General features: G+C 42.5%; 1 protein-coding gene and 2 long non-coding RNA genes across 3 annotated transcripts; all 3 read left to right on the top strand.

Moving 5' to 3' along the window:
- The first annotated feature begins 538 nt into the window (after positions 1–538).
- Positions 539–1,846, top strand: LOC139395737 (ladderlectin-like). The gene is made up of 5 exons (XM_071143084.1): positions 539–572; positions 771–919; positions 1,310–1,438; positions 1,580–1,691; positions 1,776–1,846. The coding sequence occupies exons 1-5, from the start codon at positions 539–541 to the stop codon at positions 1,844–1,846; spliced, it is 495 nt and encodes a 164-aa protein (XP_070999185.1).
- Positions 1,847–4,174: 2,328 nt separating this feature from the next.
- On the top strand, positions 4,175–6,565 carry LOC139395740 (uncharacterized). The gene is made up of 3 exons (XR_011630578.1): positions 4,175–4,241; positions 4,376–4,489; positions 6,484–6,565. It is a non-coding gene; the product is annotated as an uncharacterized lncRNA (long non-coding RNA).
- Positions 6,566–6,568: 3 nt separating this feature from the next.
- Positions 6,569–16,008, top strand: LOC139395739 (uncharacterized). The gene is made up of 3 exons (XR_011630577.1): positions 6,569–6,756; positions 7,106–7,204; positions 15,943–16,008. It is a non-coding gene; the product is annotated as an uncharacterized lncRNA (long non-coding RNA).
- Positions 16,009–17,497: the final 1,489 nt, after the last annotated feature.

Genomic DNA, 17,497 nt, shown 5'->3' with positions numbered 1-17,497 from the left:
AGCATTTGCTCGTGAAACAACCACTACCTTCCTTCCTAATGCACACGGAGACATTAAAATGGTATCCAGGATCCCTTTAACACTATTAGAGGTTGTTAAATGTAGAGTTGTTATGTAAAGTAATATCATTGTTTCCTCTGTAGGTCGGTTGGCAGAATGTCTCTGCTGCTTTGTTGTATAGTGATGGCTCTGCACCTCGCAACAGGTGAATATGAAACTTGAAAAACAGACGGTGTGTGTAAATAGTTTAATTCAATGATAAAAAACACCCTCTGTGTTCTGTCATTTTTCTATTTGATTTAACCTTCATTTAACTCGGCAGGTGAGTTGAGAACAAATTGTTATTTATTTAAACAGGTAACTATTTATCCACATTATAGCAGGAGGTGTAAAGCCAAAACAGACACGTTTTTCCAGCATCAGACTACGATTGATAATGTCAAAAGCTGCACTGAAGTCTAACAAAACAACTCCAGCAATCTTTTAATCATCAATTTCACTCGGGCAATCATCAACCATCTGTGTAGGGTCCGTTTGCATGTTGAATGTCCTTCCCTATAAGAGTGCTGAAAGTCTGTTGTCAATTTGTTTACTGTAAAATAGCATTGTATCTAGTCAAACCCAACTCTAGATGCTATACAGTATTTGAGGTGCAACTTGATCTAGCTTAGTTTGCACTTTTGGGATTAGTTGCTTCCAATGTACCAGGTAAACTAAGTCAAGCACAGCTCTTGAACAGTACATACTGTCGGTGTGTGTTGTTGTTCCAGGGTTGGATGCTGCCCCGGGGGTGGTGAACACTGCAGAGGAGGAGGTGGAAGGCGTGGACTCCCAGTCACCATGCCCAGCCGGGTGGCATCAGAATGAGCATCGCTGCTTCTCCTTCTACCCCGTCTGGGCCACCTGGGCCACTGCAGAGGTAACTCTTGTAATTGGGAGAGACTGAGAAACTAAAGGTCACCTTGTTCTGTTGCTGTAGTAGAGTTGGTTAGGAATTGATTTAGGGCAATTCCATGGTAAAAGAATGAAGCTAAAATCCGTTTTTCACATAAAATTGTATACTTTAAAATCTAGTTAAATTAAAAACTACTACTACTACTAGTAGTACTACTTCTGTCACCAATACTACCACTTCTACTGCTGTCACTCCTACAACTAATACTATTTCACAACCATTGATACTTCAAGACTAGCACACATTTAAATCAGGAAATTTCCATTTCTAGCCTGCATTGATCTTCGCTCCATGAGGTACTGCCAGGGCTTTAGCTCAGCGGGCTAACACAGTGTTCTCTGACTGTCTCTCTAGTTGTACTGCTCCCAGCACAGAGGGAACCTGGTGTCGGTTCACAGCCCGGGTCAACAGGTGTTTGTCCAGGATCTGGTCAGGAGACACACAGACCAGCCGGTCTGGATAGGAGGCTACGATGCAGCTCAGGTACACTGGGTCAATAATTAATCAGTCAGTCAGTCAGTCTGTCAAATGTCTACAGTTTACAGAGGCAAAAGGTCAACGTACTTTCTGTTTAAAAACAATGAAGTGGTTTCAATCCATCAATCAATGTGTTTCTGTGATAAGGAGGGGATGTGGCTGTGGAGTGACGGCTCAGCTGTTGACAGTTTCTACTGGGAGGAGGATGAGCCCAGTAACTCTGGACAGGGGGAGAACTGTATGGAGCTACACACTGGAGGTACACACAAACACACACACACACACACACACACACTCTCTGAGCACATTGAAATAACTGAAGTGAGATTTGTCTTGACAACAGGTGGGCAGGGCTGGAATGACGTGTCCTGTGCAGAGCTGAGGTTCTATGTGTGTTCTATGGAGACAAGGTAGCAGGTCTAACACTGTCTTGTATCTGGACATGTTTTATACAGGCACCATATTAAAACTCAATTACATTCATGTCTTTTTTATTTCATTTTCTTTTAGATCTGGTTTAGCATCATTGCCAAGTCAGAAGAAAAAACACGAGAGAGGTAGGAATGTCTTGGCCCATTGCCTCGGATAGACTAAGCTAGGAAGCTAGGATATGCATATGCATGGTAGTATTTGATAGAAAACACTCTGAGAGTTTCTTAAGCTGTTAAAATAATGTCTCTGAGTATAACAGAACTGATTTGGTAGGCAAAACTACCTAGGAAATTTGTTTTTTTGAGGTCAAAATGCTTTTCTATGGGAAAGCCAAATTATTAGGATTGCAGTTCCTCTGGTTTCCACTAGATGCCGACAGTCTTTAGAAATTGTTCAATGTTTTTTTATGGGAAAAATTAAGAAGTGATCGTTTTCTTATCTAAGTGTCACTCAGAAGGACTCTACTATTTTGGTGAGCGTGAATGACTCGTTGTTTTTCTCCAGTATTGAAAACAGTTTATTCCGTCTTAAATTGATCGATTATTTACATATTAGGGTACCTGAGGATTAGAAACGTTGTTTGAAATGTTTGGACCAAGTTACTTTTTACATTCCTTTGTAGGCATGTTGGGTGAGTTCAAACTGGTGTATTTCTGAATCAAACGCACCAAATAAAAAATATATATTTTTGGAGGGGGGTATAAAGAAGGACTTTGTGTAACTGGGACATTTGGGATTGCAAAAAGATGAAGATCTTCAAAGGTAATCGATTCATCTGCTTTTTTGGAAAATGTTTTTAAGAAATTAAGCAAGTCAATGTGGAAAATTTCAAGAACTTTGAAAGTTTCTTCAAGTGCAGTCGCAAAAACCATCAAGCGCTAAGATGAAACTGGCTCTCATGAGGACCGCAACAGGAATGGAAGACCCAGAGTTACCTCTGCTGCAGAGGATAAGTTCATTCGAGTTACCGTCCTCAGAAATTGCAGCCCAAATAAATGTTTTACAGAGTTCAAGTAACAGACACATCTCAACATCCACTGTTCAGAAGAGACTGCGGGAATCAGGCCTCCATGGTCAAATTGCTGCAAAGAAACCACTACTAAAGGTAGCAAGAAGAGACTTGCTTGGGCCAAGAAACACGAGCAATGGACATTCGATTTTAGATTATTGGTTCCAACCGCCGTGTATCTGTGAGACGCAGAGTAGGTGAATGGATGATCTCTGCATGTGTGGTTCCCACCGTGAAGCAAGGAGGAGGAGGTGTGATGGTGCTTTGCTGGTGACACTGTCAGTGATTCAGTTTGAATTCAAGGCACATTCAACAAGCATGGCTACCACATCATTCTGCAGTGATACGCCATCCCTGGTTTTCACTTAGTGGGACTATAAAGACCCAACACAACTCCGGGCTGTGTAAGGGCTATTTGACCAAGAAGGAGAGTGATGGAGTGCTGCATCAGATGACCTGGCCTCCACAATCACCCGACCTCAACCCAATTTGGATGATTTGGGATGAGCTGGACATTGATCAAGGCCTGAGCTACAGGCAGTTAGATGTGTGTGTCATTACAGGCGAAATTGAAAAAAAAAGAGGCGGATCCTTATTAAAGAGGATGAGGTTTTCTAGGAGGATAAAAAGCTTAATTCCAGATCGGTTCAACATGTTTGAAAGCTTGAAAGGGCATTCGCAAGTACCATCATCAACATTCCTATTCAGAATGTCAGATTGTTTAGAGTGAATAGAATGTTGGAAGTCAGATTTATTAAAATGGGAGATTTAAATCAAGGGAGATTTAGAATGTTAAAGATATCCCGTTAAAGAGGAAGAGGATTTCTAGAATAGCCTGAGTAAAAGGCAGTTTACTTTGGGCACCACAGTCATCCAAACTTCCAAATACTGCCCCCTATCCCTAAAAAGTTAAAATAATGATGGACTGTCGTTTCTCTTTGCTTATTTGAGCTGTTCTTGCCATAATATGGACTTGGTCTTTTACCAAATAGGGTTGTCTTCTGTATACCACCCTACCTTGTCACAACACAACTGATTGGCTCAAATGCATTAAGAAGGAAAGAAATTCCACAAAATGTGCTCAATGTGCTCAGAGTGTTGAAACAACTGGGTTTTTTTTATGATCTGTTTTGGGTTTTGTACTAATCATTGCTAAACTGTACCACAGTAGTAGTTGTGAACACTGCCCCTCCCTCCCCCAGAGCTGGTTGAAGAGGTGAGTATTTATGACGTCCTGTGGGAGACCAGTGAGAGAGTAGCAGATGAGATCCTCGACACAGCCTTCCTCAGGGGGATGTATGCCGCTGCTATGCTGACTTCTGCCACCAGGAGGTGCTATACCTGGACAGAGTCACCACCATGCTGCAGGTGAAAAGAAAATACATTACATAAAACCAATACCATAAAGATTTACTTACTATGACTGTGATACGTGATTGTCGTCCCTAGCTATCTTAAGATAAGTTGCTCTGTATAACAGTGTAAATGTGTGTGTGGGCCAGGTGCTGATCAGAACAGTCCAGGGTCCTCCAGACATCATGATGTTTCTCCGGAGAACACATCAACGCTACCAGGAGTCTATGAAGGAGGCCCAGATCCAAACTCCACCACACCTGGTAGGAAGCTGTTATAACAATCACCCGTAATATACAATTTAAGATATATCTTAATATGCAATTTAAGATAATCTATCTATTTATACAATTTAAGATAATATATCTTCAAATGCAATTTAAGATAATATATCTTATACAATTTAAGATAATATATCTTATACAATTTAAGATAATATATGTTATACAATTTAAGATAATATATATATTTATACAATTTAAGATAATATATATTAATATATAATTTAAGAGGATTTATAGCAAGAAAATTCAACTAGAACGTAGTAGGTGATTTATCAATTCCAAAAACCTTCCATAAACATTTTCAAATACTCATATTTAACTTTTTTTGTTTTGGTTAATTTCTAGTTCAATTTCGGTTACCCAGGTTTTGGTGTATTTAGACACACCCCCAAAACGTAAACCAATCATATCTTCTATCTTTTCCCTTTTTGACTCCATTCAGTTCAAGGTCTTTTAGCATTACAGTTTATAGCTGGTTTCAGTCATCTGGGAATATTAAAACATCTTCATATAATCAGTAAGCCACTTCAGAGTTTCCTTTAAGAACATTTGGTGCCTGACAACATGACAGGGAAGGTTTTAATTTACAGGATATTTGAGAAACCCATATACATTCAGATCCAACCTGGTGCAGGACAACATGACAGGGAATGTTTTAATTTACCGGATATTTGAGAAACCCATATACATTCAGATCCAACCTGGTGCAGGACAACATGACAGGGAATGTTTTAATTTACCGGATATTTGAGAAACCCATATGCATTCAGATCCAACCTGGTGCAGGACAACATGACAGGGAATGTTTTAATTTACAGGATACTTGAGAAACCCATATGCATTCAGATCCATTCAGATGAACGTACTTTGGTGAGAAAAGTGCAAATCAACCCCAGAACAACAGCAAAGGACCCTGTGGAGATGCTGGAGGAAACAGGTACAAAAGTATCTATATCCACAGTGAAACGAGTGGATATAAGGCAGAAGCCACTGCTCCAAAACATTTAAAAAAATGCCAGACTACGGTTTTCAACTGCACATGGGGACAAAGATTGTACTTCTTGGAGAAATGTCCTCTGGTATGATGCAACAAAAATAGAACTGTTTGGCCATAATGACCATGGAGGAAAAAGGGGGAGGCTTGCAGGCCGAAGGACACCATCCCAACCTTGAAGCACGGGGGTGGCATCGTCATGTTGTGGGGGTGCTTTGCACCAACCGAACCTCTGGTCTGTGGAGTCTGGACCTGATGTTAGCTTGAGTGACGTATTTATTCATGACATGCAGGAGGGACTGGTGCACTTCACAAAATAGATGCCATCATGAGTCAGGACAATTATGTGGATATATTGAAGCAATATCTCAAGACATCAGTCAGGAAGCTGAAGCTTGGTTGCAAATGGGTCTTCCAAATGGACAATGACCCCAATAATACTTCCAAAGTTGTGGCAAAATGACTAAAGGACAACAAAGTCAAGGTATTGGAGTGGCCATCACAAAGCGCTGACCACAATCCTATAGAAAATATGTGGGCAGAACTGAAAAAGCATGTGCGAGCAATGAGGCCTACAAACCTGACTCAGTCACACCAGCTCTGTCAGGAGGACTGGACCAAAATTTACCCACCTACTTGTGGGAAGCTTGTGGAAGGCTAACCGAAATGTTTGACCCAAGTTAAACAATTTATAGGCAATGCTACCAAATACTAATTGAGTGTATGTACACTTCTGACTCACTGGGAATGTGATGAAATAAATAAAAGCTGAAATAAATCATTCTCTCTACTATTATGCTGACACTTCACATTCTTAAAATAAAGTGGTGATCCTAAGACATGGAATTTGAACTTTTTATTAAATGTCAGGAACTGTGAAACTGAGTTGAAATGTATTCGGCTAAGCTTAGCCACAACCACATAGTAAACTCTTTATCTCACTTCCTCCATCTCTTTCTCTTCCTCTTCCTGCCTAAAGAACCTGTCCTCCATCCAGCCCTCTGCAGCTGTGCGTCAGTACCTCCAGAGCTTCCATGACATTGTGAATGAGGAGCCCATCTCTGCTGCCCAGAGCCCTGCTCAGACCTTACCTGGCACAGAACCTGCCCCTGGGAGAGAGGACCAGACCAGGCCCCAGCCCCTGCCTCTACCCCTGGCTAAACCTCTTCCCCTGCCCCTGCTACCAGTGGGGGAGAGAGGACATGAAGCCAGACCAGAGGAACCAGAAGGATGAGTCTGGGACATATTACAGGTATATTAAGGATATTATAATGTAATACAACTGATACAATATAATGTATGCTGATTTATATTGATGATATGAGATGTGCTGATTGATATTGATGATATGAGGTATGCTGATTGATATTGATGATATAATATATGCTGGTTGATATTGATGATATGAGGTATGCTGATTGATATTGAAGATATGAGGTATGCTGATTGATATTGATGATATGAGGTATGCTGGTTGATATTGATGACATTGATTGCCAATGGAAGTTTATAGTGTCTGAACTCCACATTGTTGTGTTTTAATCTTGTCAAATGTGGTGATATTGTGGAGTGACTCTTTTCTATCCTGTCTCTCTCTCCAGGCATCTACTGGAGAAGTACCAGGATGTGATAGACGTCTACAAGGCTGTCAACATCTTCAGAGTCCAGATGATCAACGAGAAGGCTCTCTTCACCACCAGGTGCGGTTAGCCTGACTTAGGTCTACAGTTAGTCTGACTTAGGTCTACAGTTAGTCTGACTTAGGTCTACAGTTAGCCTGACTTAGCTCTACAGTTAGCCTGACTTAGGTCTACAGTTAGCCTAACTTACGAATGCTGTTAGCATGGTCCTGCTATCTTTGTTTACAGTTAGCCTGGTCCTGCTAATCAAGTTTACAGTTAGCCTGGTCCTGCTAATCAAGTTTGCAGTTAGCCTGGTCCTGCTAATCAAGTTTACAGTTAGCCTGGTCCTGCTAATCAAGTTTACAATTAGCCTGGTCCTGCTATCTAATTCTACAGTTAGCCTTGTCCTGATATCTAATTCTACAGTTAGCCTGGTCCCGCTAATCAAGTCTTGCCAGGTCTCCCTCTCAAAACTGGCTCTGAGCCCTACGGGATCTTCTTAGCCTAGGCACCAGTCTATATTGTGATAACATTCTACTCCTTGTCAACATAATTTGACATGACATGGAGTACAAGAAGTGTAATCGCAACTAGCGCATATGGTTTATTGAAAGTTGTGGGAACATACATTTTTGGTTTTCCATTGGTTCTTGGGAGGAAACCATAACTTTACTGCCTGGTAAAACTGAGCCTTTTTTAAACGTTCTGAAAACGGAAGTGAAGAGTAAGCCTGTTCTGGGAACGTTAAGTTTTAGGTTGCAGGGAGGTTTCTGAGAACGTCTAACTATTTATCCAGGGAGGTTCTGAGAACGTCTAACTATGGTTCCAGGGAGGTTCTGAGAATGTCTTACTATGGTTCCAGGGAGGTTCTGAGAACGTCTAACTATGGTTCCAGGGAGATTCTGAGAACGTCTAACTATGGTTCCAGGGAGGTTCTGAGAACGTCTAACTGGTTCCAGGGAGGTTCTGAGAACATCTTACTATGGTTCCAGGGAGGTTCTGAGAACGTCTTACTACGGTTCCAGGGAGGTTCTGAGAACGTCTAACTATGGTTCCAGGGAGGTTCTGAGAACGTCTAACTATGGTTCCAGGGAGGTTCTGAGAATGTCTTACTATGGTTCCAGGGAGGTTCTGAGAACGTCTAACTATGGTTCCAGGGAGGTTCTGAGAACGTCTAACTATGGTTCCAGGGAGGTTCTGAGAACGTCTAACTATGGTTCCAGGGAGGTTCTGAGAATGTCTTACTATGGTTCCAGGGAGGTTCTGAGAACGTTTTACTATGGTTCCAGGGAGGTTCTGAGAACGTCTAACTATGGATCCAGGGAGGTTCTGAGAACATCGAACTATGGTTCCAGGGAGGTTCTGAGAATGTCTTACTATGGTTCCAGGGAGGTTCTGAGAACGTCTAACTATGGTTCCAGGAAGGTTCTGAGAACGTCTAACTATGGTTCCAGGGAGATTCTGAGAACGTCTAACTATGGTTCCAGGGAGGTTCTGAGAACATCTAACTGGTTCCAGGGAGGTTCTGAGAACATCTTACTATGGTTCCAGGGAGGTTCTGAGAACGTCTTACTACGGTTCCAGGGAGGTTCTGAGAACGTCTAACTATGGTTCCAGGGAGGTTCTGAGAACGTCTAACTATGGTTCCAGGGAGATTCTGAGAACGTCTAACTATGGTTCCAGGGAGGTTCTGAGAACGTCTAACTGTTTCCAGGGAGGTTCTGAGAACATCTTACTATGGTTCCAGGGAGGTTCTGAGAACGTCTTACTACGGTTCCAGGGAGGTTCTGAGAACGTCTAACTATGGTTTCAGGGAGGTTCTGAGAACGTCTAACTATGGTTCCAGGGAGGTTCTGAGAACGTCTAACTATGGTTCCAGGGAGGTTCTGAGAATGTCTTACTATGGTTCCAGGGAGGTTCTGAGAACGTCTAACTATGGTTCCAGGGAGGTTCTGAGAACGTCTAACTATGGTTCCAGGGAGGTTCTGAGACTGTCTTACTATGGTTCCAGGGAGGTTCTGAGAACGTTTTACTATGGTTCCAGGGAGGTTCTGAGAACGTCTAACTATGGATCCAGGGAGGTTCTGAGAACATCTAACTATGGTTCCAGGGAGGTTCTGAGAATGTCTTACTATGGTTCCAGGGAGGTTCTGAGAACGTCTAACTATGGTTCCAGGAAGGTTCTGAGAACGTCTAACTATGGTTCCAGGGAGATTCTGAGAACGTCTAACTATGGTTCCAGGGAGGTTCTGAGAACATCTAACTGGTTCCAGGGAGGTTCTGAGAACATCTTACTATGGTTCCAGGGAGGTTCTGAGAACGTCTTAATATGGTTGCAGGGAGGTTCTGAGAATGTCTAACTATGGTTCCAGGGAGGTTCTGAGAACGTCTAACTATGGTTCCAGGGAGGTTCTGAGAATGTCTTACTATGGTTCCAGGGAGGTTCTGAGAACGTCTAACTATGGTTCCAGGGAGGTTCTGAGAACGTCTAACTATGGTTCCAGGGAGATTCTGAGATTGTCTAACTGTGGTTCCAGGGAGGTTCTGAGAACGTCTAACTGGTTCCAGGGAGGTTCTGAGAACATCTTACTATGGTTCCAGGGAGGTTCTGAGAACGTCTTACTACGGTTCCAGGGAGGTTCTGAGAACGTCTTACTATGGTTCCAGGGAGGTTCTGAGGTTCTGAGAACGTCTTACTATGGTTCCAGGGAGGTTCTGAGTACGTCTTACTATGGTTCCAGGGAGGTTCGCAGAACATCTAACTATGGTTCCAGGGAGGTTCTGAGAACGTCTAACTATGGTTCCAGGGAGGTTCTCAGAACGTCTAACTATGGTTCCAGAGAGGTTCTGAGAATGTCTTACTATGGTTCCAGGGAGGTTCTGGGGTTCTGAGAACGTCTTACTCTGGTTCCAGGGATGTTCTGAGTACATCTTACTATGGTTCCAGGGAGGTTCTTGAGAACATCTAACTATGGTTCCAGGGAGGTTCGCAGAACATCTAACTATGGTTCCATGGAGGTTCTGAGAACTTCTTAATATGGTTCCCTGAAAGTTTTGATGGGAGGATTTATTAACGCTCAGAGAATACACATTTTTGATCATTTGGAGGTCTTTGAGTGTCCCCACAATAGCTATCTTTTCACATGGCGCCGACTGGTAGGATGTTTTAGGAGGGCGATTAGCAAGGCAGAGGTACTCGTCAAGCAGCGTGACGTCCTTAAGGGCTGAGACACAACATTGTTGTTAGAATGCAGTGGGAGTTGACCATTCCCTTGCTAGTCAACATCTGTTTCCTCATTTAATTTCTATTATTACTGAGGTAAAAGGCCTGGGGGGTGGGGGGGGGCAACTGGATAAGAAGATAAATGCCTGTGGGCCACACCCTCTCATGCAAATTCATGCAAATATAACACTGGCTTACAAACTTCTACATGTCAACTTCTACCTGAAGAGGAGCAGAGGACCACCAGGTTAGTTGACAAAGTCATGGTACTTTAAACACTTGTTTCCTATCATCCATGATATCATGTTACAGCGATGACATTATATTACAGAGATGTTACTAGTAGGCACCAATATTGATCCTTCTGTACCATATGTTACTAGTGGTGGGCACCAATATTGATCCTTCGGTATAATATGGATATCGTTTGGGTGGATCTTAACCTACATCATATTTTATTTAGCCGTTGGTTCCCTATAGACACTGGGTGGATGTAACCTTACATCGTATCTATTTTAGCCTTTGGTGTTGTACTCCATAGACACTGGGTGGATGTAAACCTACATCATATATGTTTAGCCGTTGGTTCTCTATAGACACTGGGTGGATGTAAACCCTCATCATATCTGAGCCATTTGGAACGCAGGAGTCCCCTGACTACCCACTACCTGCTCTTTCTCTCAATCAGCATTTTTGCCAGCTAGAGAGTGTCTTTGAGGAGCTGAGGCAGTTAGGGGTGAATTAATGCAGTCCGAATGCTGTTATCGACCAATCTTTATAGTTGGCGCCCTCGTGTGGTAGTCAAGGTGCATTTCAGGTATACATATAAATTATGGATCTTCGTGATTTGGACAGTTCTAATATTACTGTCATCAAGTATAGAGAAAAACACATATTATAACTTTAAATGGAGGGGATATATTACATAACATACATTTTATTTAGCTTTGTTGTATGAAGTGCATGATATGGGAGTGGGAATAGTGCACAACAACATTTTATGTACACCGTCATATAGTGCATTCAGAAAGTATTCAGACCACTTGACGTTTTCCACATTAAGTTACATTACAGCCACACTCCATAATGACATCACAATACCCCATAATGACATCACAATACCCCATAATGACATCACAATACCCCATAAAGACATCACAATACCCCATAATGACATCACAATACTCCATAATGACATCACAATACCCCATAATGACATCACAATACCCCATAATGACATCACAAGACCCCATAATGACATCGCGAGACCCCATAATGACATCGCGAGACCCCATAATGACATCGCGAGACCCCATAATGACATCGCGAGACCCCATAATGACATCACAAGACCCCATAATGACATCACAACACCCCATAATGACATCACAACGCCCCATAATGACATCACAAGACCCCCAAATTACATCACTATACCCCAAAATGACCACACAGACTCCATAATGACATCACAACACCCCATAATGACATCACATGACCCCATAATGACATCACAAGACCCCCCAAAATTACATCACTATCCCCCAAAATGACCACACAGACTCCATAATGACAAATCGAAAACAGGTCTTTGCAAATTTACATAAAACATATATATGTACTTACATACAGACAGCAGTCAAAGGTTTCTGCTCATTCAAGGGTTATTTCTTTATTTGTAACATCTTCTACATTGTAGAATAATAGTGAAGACATCAACACTATGAAATAACACATATGGAATCATGTAGTAACCAAAAAAGTGTTAAACAAATCAAAATATATTTAATATTTGAGATTTTTCAAAGTAGCCTCCCTCTGCCTTGAAGACAGCTTTGATCAGTTTTGGCATTCTCTCAACCAGCTTCACCTGTTACACTTTTCCAACAGTCTTGGCATTCTCTCAACCAGCTTCACCTGTTACACTTTTCCAACAGTCTTGGCATTCTCTCAACCAGCTTCACCTGTTACACTTTTCCAACAGTCTTGAAGGAGTTCCCATATGATGATAACTTGTTGGTTGATTTTACTTCTCTGCCGTCCAACTCATCCAAAACAATCTCAATTGGGTTGAGGTTTGGTGATTGTGGAGGCCAGGTCATCTGGTGCATCCATCACTCTTCTTCTTGGTCGAATAGCCCTTACACAGCCTAGTTTCTGAATGCACTATATGACGGCGTACATAAAATGTTGTTGTGCACTATTCCCACTCCCATATCATGCACTTCATACAACAAAGCTAAATAAAATGTATGTTATGTAATATATCCCCTCCATTTAAAGTTATAATATGTGTTTTTCTCTACACTTGATGACAGTAATATTAGAACTGTCCAAATCACGAAGGTCCATAATTTATAGTTATACCTGAAATGCACCTTGACTACCACATGAGGGCGCCAAATATAAAGATTGGTCGACATTAGAAGTCAGCCTCCATTAATTCAGCACTACCTGCCTCAGCTCCTCAAAGACACTCTCTCCTAGCTGGTAAAAATGCTGATTGAGAGAAAGAGCAGGTAGAGGGTAGTCAGGGGACTCCCTGCGTTCCAAATGGCACCCTATTCCCTACATAGTGCAGTCCACTACCTTTGACCAGGGTCCATAGGTAATAGGGTGCCACTTGGGACACAGCCTGTCCCATAATGTTTATCTTCTTGACAAGTTGCACCCCCCCAGGCCTTTTACCTCAGTAATAATAGAAATGAAATGAGGAAACAGATGTTGAATAAAAAGGGAATGGTCAACTCCCACTGCATTCTAACAACAATGTTGTGTCTCAGCCCTTAAGGACGTCACGCTGCTTGACGAGTACCTCTGCCTTGCTAACCGCCCTCCTAAATCGTCCTACCAGTCGTCGCCATGTGAACAGATAGCTATTGTGGGGACACTCAAAAACCTTCAAATGATCAAAAATGTGTATTCTCTGAGCGTTAATAAATCCTCCCATCAAAACTTTCAGGGAACCATATTAAGATGTTCTCAGAACCTCCCTGGAACCATATTAAGACGTTCTCAGAACCTCCCTGGAACCATAGTTAGACGTTCTCAGAACCTCCCTGGAACCATAGTTAGACGTTCTCAGAACCTCCCTGGAACCATAGTTAGACGTTCTCAGAACCTCCCTGGAACCATAGTTAGACGTTCTCAGAACCTCCCTGGAACCATAGTTAGACGTTCTCAGAACCTCCCTGGAACCATAGTAAGATGTTCTCAGAACCTCCCTGCAACCTAAAAATTAACGTTCCCAGAACAGGTGATGTGTTCACTTCTGTTCTCAGAACGTTTAAAAACGTTCTGTTTTTCCAGTCAGGAAACGTATGGCTTCGTTCCCACAACCAATGTAAAACCAAAAACAAATGTTCCCACAACTGACAAGGAACCAAATGTGCTAGCTGGGACCTTAAATAATTACAGTCAGATCTGAAAATATTGGCACTGCTAACAATTCATGTAAATTAAATCCAACAAAATGTTATCTGGATTAACATTCAACTCTTAATCTCAGTTGAAGGAACTGTATTGTGGCCTTTCATGGCTTCCTGTATAGGACCTTCCACCCCCACCTGGGATATGGATGCCTGATGAAGACCTACAGGGTCGAAACGTTGTAAATAAATATCACCTGGGACCACGAGCAGCAGCGTGCTGCGTTCTCCTTTCTGTTTTCCATGAGTTCACCTACAACTCCAGCACCTGGGAGCACGAGCAGCAGTGTGCTGCGTTCTCCTTTCTGTTTTCCATGAGTTCACCTACAACTCCAGCACCTGGGAGCACGAGCAGCAGTGTGCTGCGTTCTCCTTTCTGTTTTCCATGAGTTCACCTACAACTCCAGCACCTGGGAGCATGAGCAGCAGTGTGCTGCGTTCTCCTTTCTGTTTTCCATGAGTTCACCTACAACTCCAGCACCTAGGAGCACGAGCAGCAGTGTGCTGCGTTCCCCTTTCTGTTTTCCATGAGTTCACCTATAACTCCAGCACCTGCTGAAAGCACCTGGATGTGCATGTGTTCTTCAGCTTTTGTATGTGAAAGACAAAGAACACATGGAAGGAAACAAATGGCTGTTGACTGAGAACAGAAAAACTACTGAATCAAACACTAACCACTATTATCAGGGCAACAATAGAGCAGTTTAAACCCACTGGAACAGAGGTAAACTAGCCTGGAAGAGGACGGAAGGTTTGCTGTATCGTGGCGTCTACAAATCTCCATTTAGACGCCACCTCCGTGCCAATAGGTTATTTGGAAGGGTTGCCAGGTGGGGAAAAAAGCCTTCATTGAGATCAACCAACACATGTAAAGGCCAGGAGTTCGATAAACGTCATTGGATTGGAACCAGGTTCAATGGACAGATGAGAGGAAAATAGAGCTCTTTGGCAACACACTATTGAAAACAAGGCTCAGTGGGGTTATCCTCACAAGGGGAGGGTGCTAGACTATTGAAAACAAGGCTCAGTGGGGTTATCCTCACAAGGGGAGGGTGCTAGACTATTGAAAACAAGGCTCAGTGGGGTTATCCTCACAAGGGGAGGGTGCTAGACTATTGAAAACAAGGCTCAGTGGGGTTATCCTCACAAGGGGAGGGTGCTAGACTATTGAAAACAAGGCTCAGTGGGGTTAAGGACGTCACGCTGCTTGACGAGTACCTCTGCCTTGCTAACCGCCCTCCTAAATCGTCCTACCAGTCGGCGCCACGTGAAAAGATAGCTATTGAGGGGACACTCAAAAACCTTCAAATGATCAAAAATGTGTATTCTCTGAGCGTTAATAAATCCTCCCATCAAAACTTTCAGGGAACCATATTAAGATGTTCTCAGATCCTCCCTGGAACCATATTAAGACGTTCTCAGAACCTCCCTGGAACCATAGTTAGACGTTCTCAGAACCTCCCTGGAACCATAGTTAGACGTTCTCAGAACCTCCCTGGAACCATAGTAAGACGTTCTCAGAACCTCCCTGGAACCATAGTAAGATGTTCTCAGAACCTCCCTCGAACCATAGTTAGACGTTCTCAGAACCTCCCTGCAACCTAAAAATTAACGTTCCCAGAACAGGTGATGTGTTCACTTCTGTTCTCAGAACGTTTAAAAACGTTCTGTTTTTCCAGTCAGGAAACGTATGGCTTCGTTCCCACAACCAATGTAAAACCAAAAACAAACGTTCCCACAACTGACAAGGAACCAAATGTGCTAGCTGGGACCTTAAATAATTACAGTCAGATCTGAAAATATTGGCACTCCTAACAATTAATGTAAATTAAATCCAACAAAATGTTATCTGGATTAACATTCAACTCTTAATCTCAGTTGAAGGAACTGTATTGTGGCCTTTCATGGCTTCCTGTTTCACTGGGGTATAAAAATGAGGTAACACACATGTAAAATCCATCACTGATCCATCCCCATGGGGAAAGACAAAGAAACCGTTCTTATAGTTTCAATAACTCTAAATACTGTTTTTGTATCCTGATCAAATATTGTGTGTGTATATTACTATAAATATTGATCACATTCTCCGTGTACGATCATATATTTCGATACGTTGAATGTTAATATCGTGAAACTACGTTATACATTTTTACCTCCTGTTTCAGGAAGTGATGTCACTGAGTACTGCTCCTATATATAGGAACTTCCACCCCCACCTGGGATATGGACGCCTGATGAAGACCTACAGGGTCGAAACGTTGTAAATAAATATCACCTGGGACCACGAGCAGCAGCGTGCTGCGTTCCCCTTTCTGTTTTCCATGAGTTCACCTACAACTCCAGCACCTGGGACCACGAGCAGCAGTGTGCTGCGTTCTCCTTTCTGTTTTCCATGAGTTCACCTACAACTCCAGCACCTGGGACCACGAGCAGCAGTGTGCTGCGTTCTCCTTTCTGTTTTCCATGAGTTCACCTACAAATCCAGCACCTGCTGAAAGCACCTGGATGTGCATGTGTTCTTCAGCTTTTGTATGTGAAAGACAAAGAACACATGGAAGGAAACAAATGGCTGTTGACTGAGAACAGAAAAACTACTGAATCAAACACTAACCACTATTATCAGGGCAACAATAGAGCAGTTTAAACCCACTGGAACAGAGGTAAACTAGCCTGGAAGAGGACGGAAGGTTTGCTGTATCGTGGCGTCTACAAATCTCCATTTAGACGCCACCTCCGTGCCAATAGGTTATTTGGAAGGGTTGCCAGGTGAGGAAAAAGCCTTCATTGAGATCAACCAACACATGTAAAGGCCAGGAGTTCGATAAACGTCATTGGATTGGAACCAGGTTCAATGGACAGATGAGAGGAAAATAGAGCTCTTTGGCAACACACTATTGAAAACAAGGCTCATTGGGGTTATCCTCACAAGGGGAGGGTGCTAGACTATTGAAAACAAGGCTCAGTGGGGTTATCCTCACAAGGGGAGGGTGCTAGACTATTGAAAACAAGGAGTAACAATCATTTTAGTAAAAGGCTCAGTGGGGTTATCCTCACATGGGGAGGGTGCTAGACTATTGAAAACAAGGCTCAGTGGGGTTATCCTCACAAGGGGAGGGTGCTAGACTATTGAAAACAAGGGGTAACAATCATTTTAGTAAAAGGCTCAGTGGGGTTATCCTCACAAGGGGAGGGTGCTAGACTATTGAAAACAAGGCTCAGTGGGGTTATCCTCACAAGGGGAGGGTGCTAGACTATTGAAAACAAGGCTCAGTGGGGTTATCCTCACAAGGGGTGGGTGCTAGACTATGGAAAACAAGGCTCAGTGGGGTTATCCTCACAAGGGGAGGGTGCTAGACTATTGAAAACAAGGCTCAGTGGGGTTATCCTCACAAGGGGAGGGTGCTAGACTATTGTAAACAAGGGGTAACAATCATTATGACCCCTACCTTTATTCGATTGGTCTTTATTTCTTGTTGAACAAAATGTATTTCTCAAAGCAAATGTATAAAAAATACACTTGGAGCTGAGAATATAGAGAACATAGAGAACATAGAGAACATAGAGAACATAGAGAACATAGAGAATATAGAGAACATAGAGAATATAGAGAATATAGAGAACATAGAGAATATAGAGAATATAGAGAACATAGAGGATATAGAGAACATAGAGAACATAGAGAACATAGAGAATATAGAGAACATAGAGAACATAGAGAAT

Source organism: Oncorhynchus clarkii, unplaced genomic scaffold (genome assembly GCF_045791955.1).
Source record: "Oncorhynchus clarkii lewisi isolate Uvic-CL-2024 unplaced genomic scaffold, UVic_Ocla_1.0 unplaced_contig_13971_pilon_pilon, whole genome shotgun sequence".
In the NCBI taxonomy this organism is placed as follows: Eukaryota; Metazoa; Chordata; class Actinopteri; order Salmoniformes; family Salmonidae; genus Oncorhynchus; species Oncorhynchus clarkii.
This window is presented reverse-complemented; position numbering and strand designations above follow the sequence as displayed.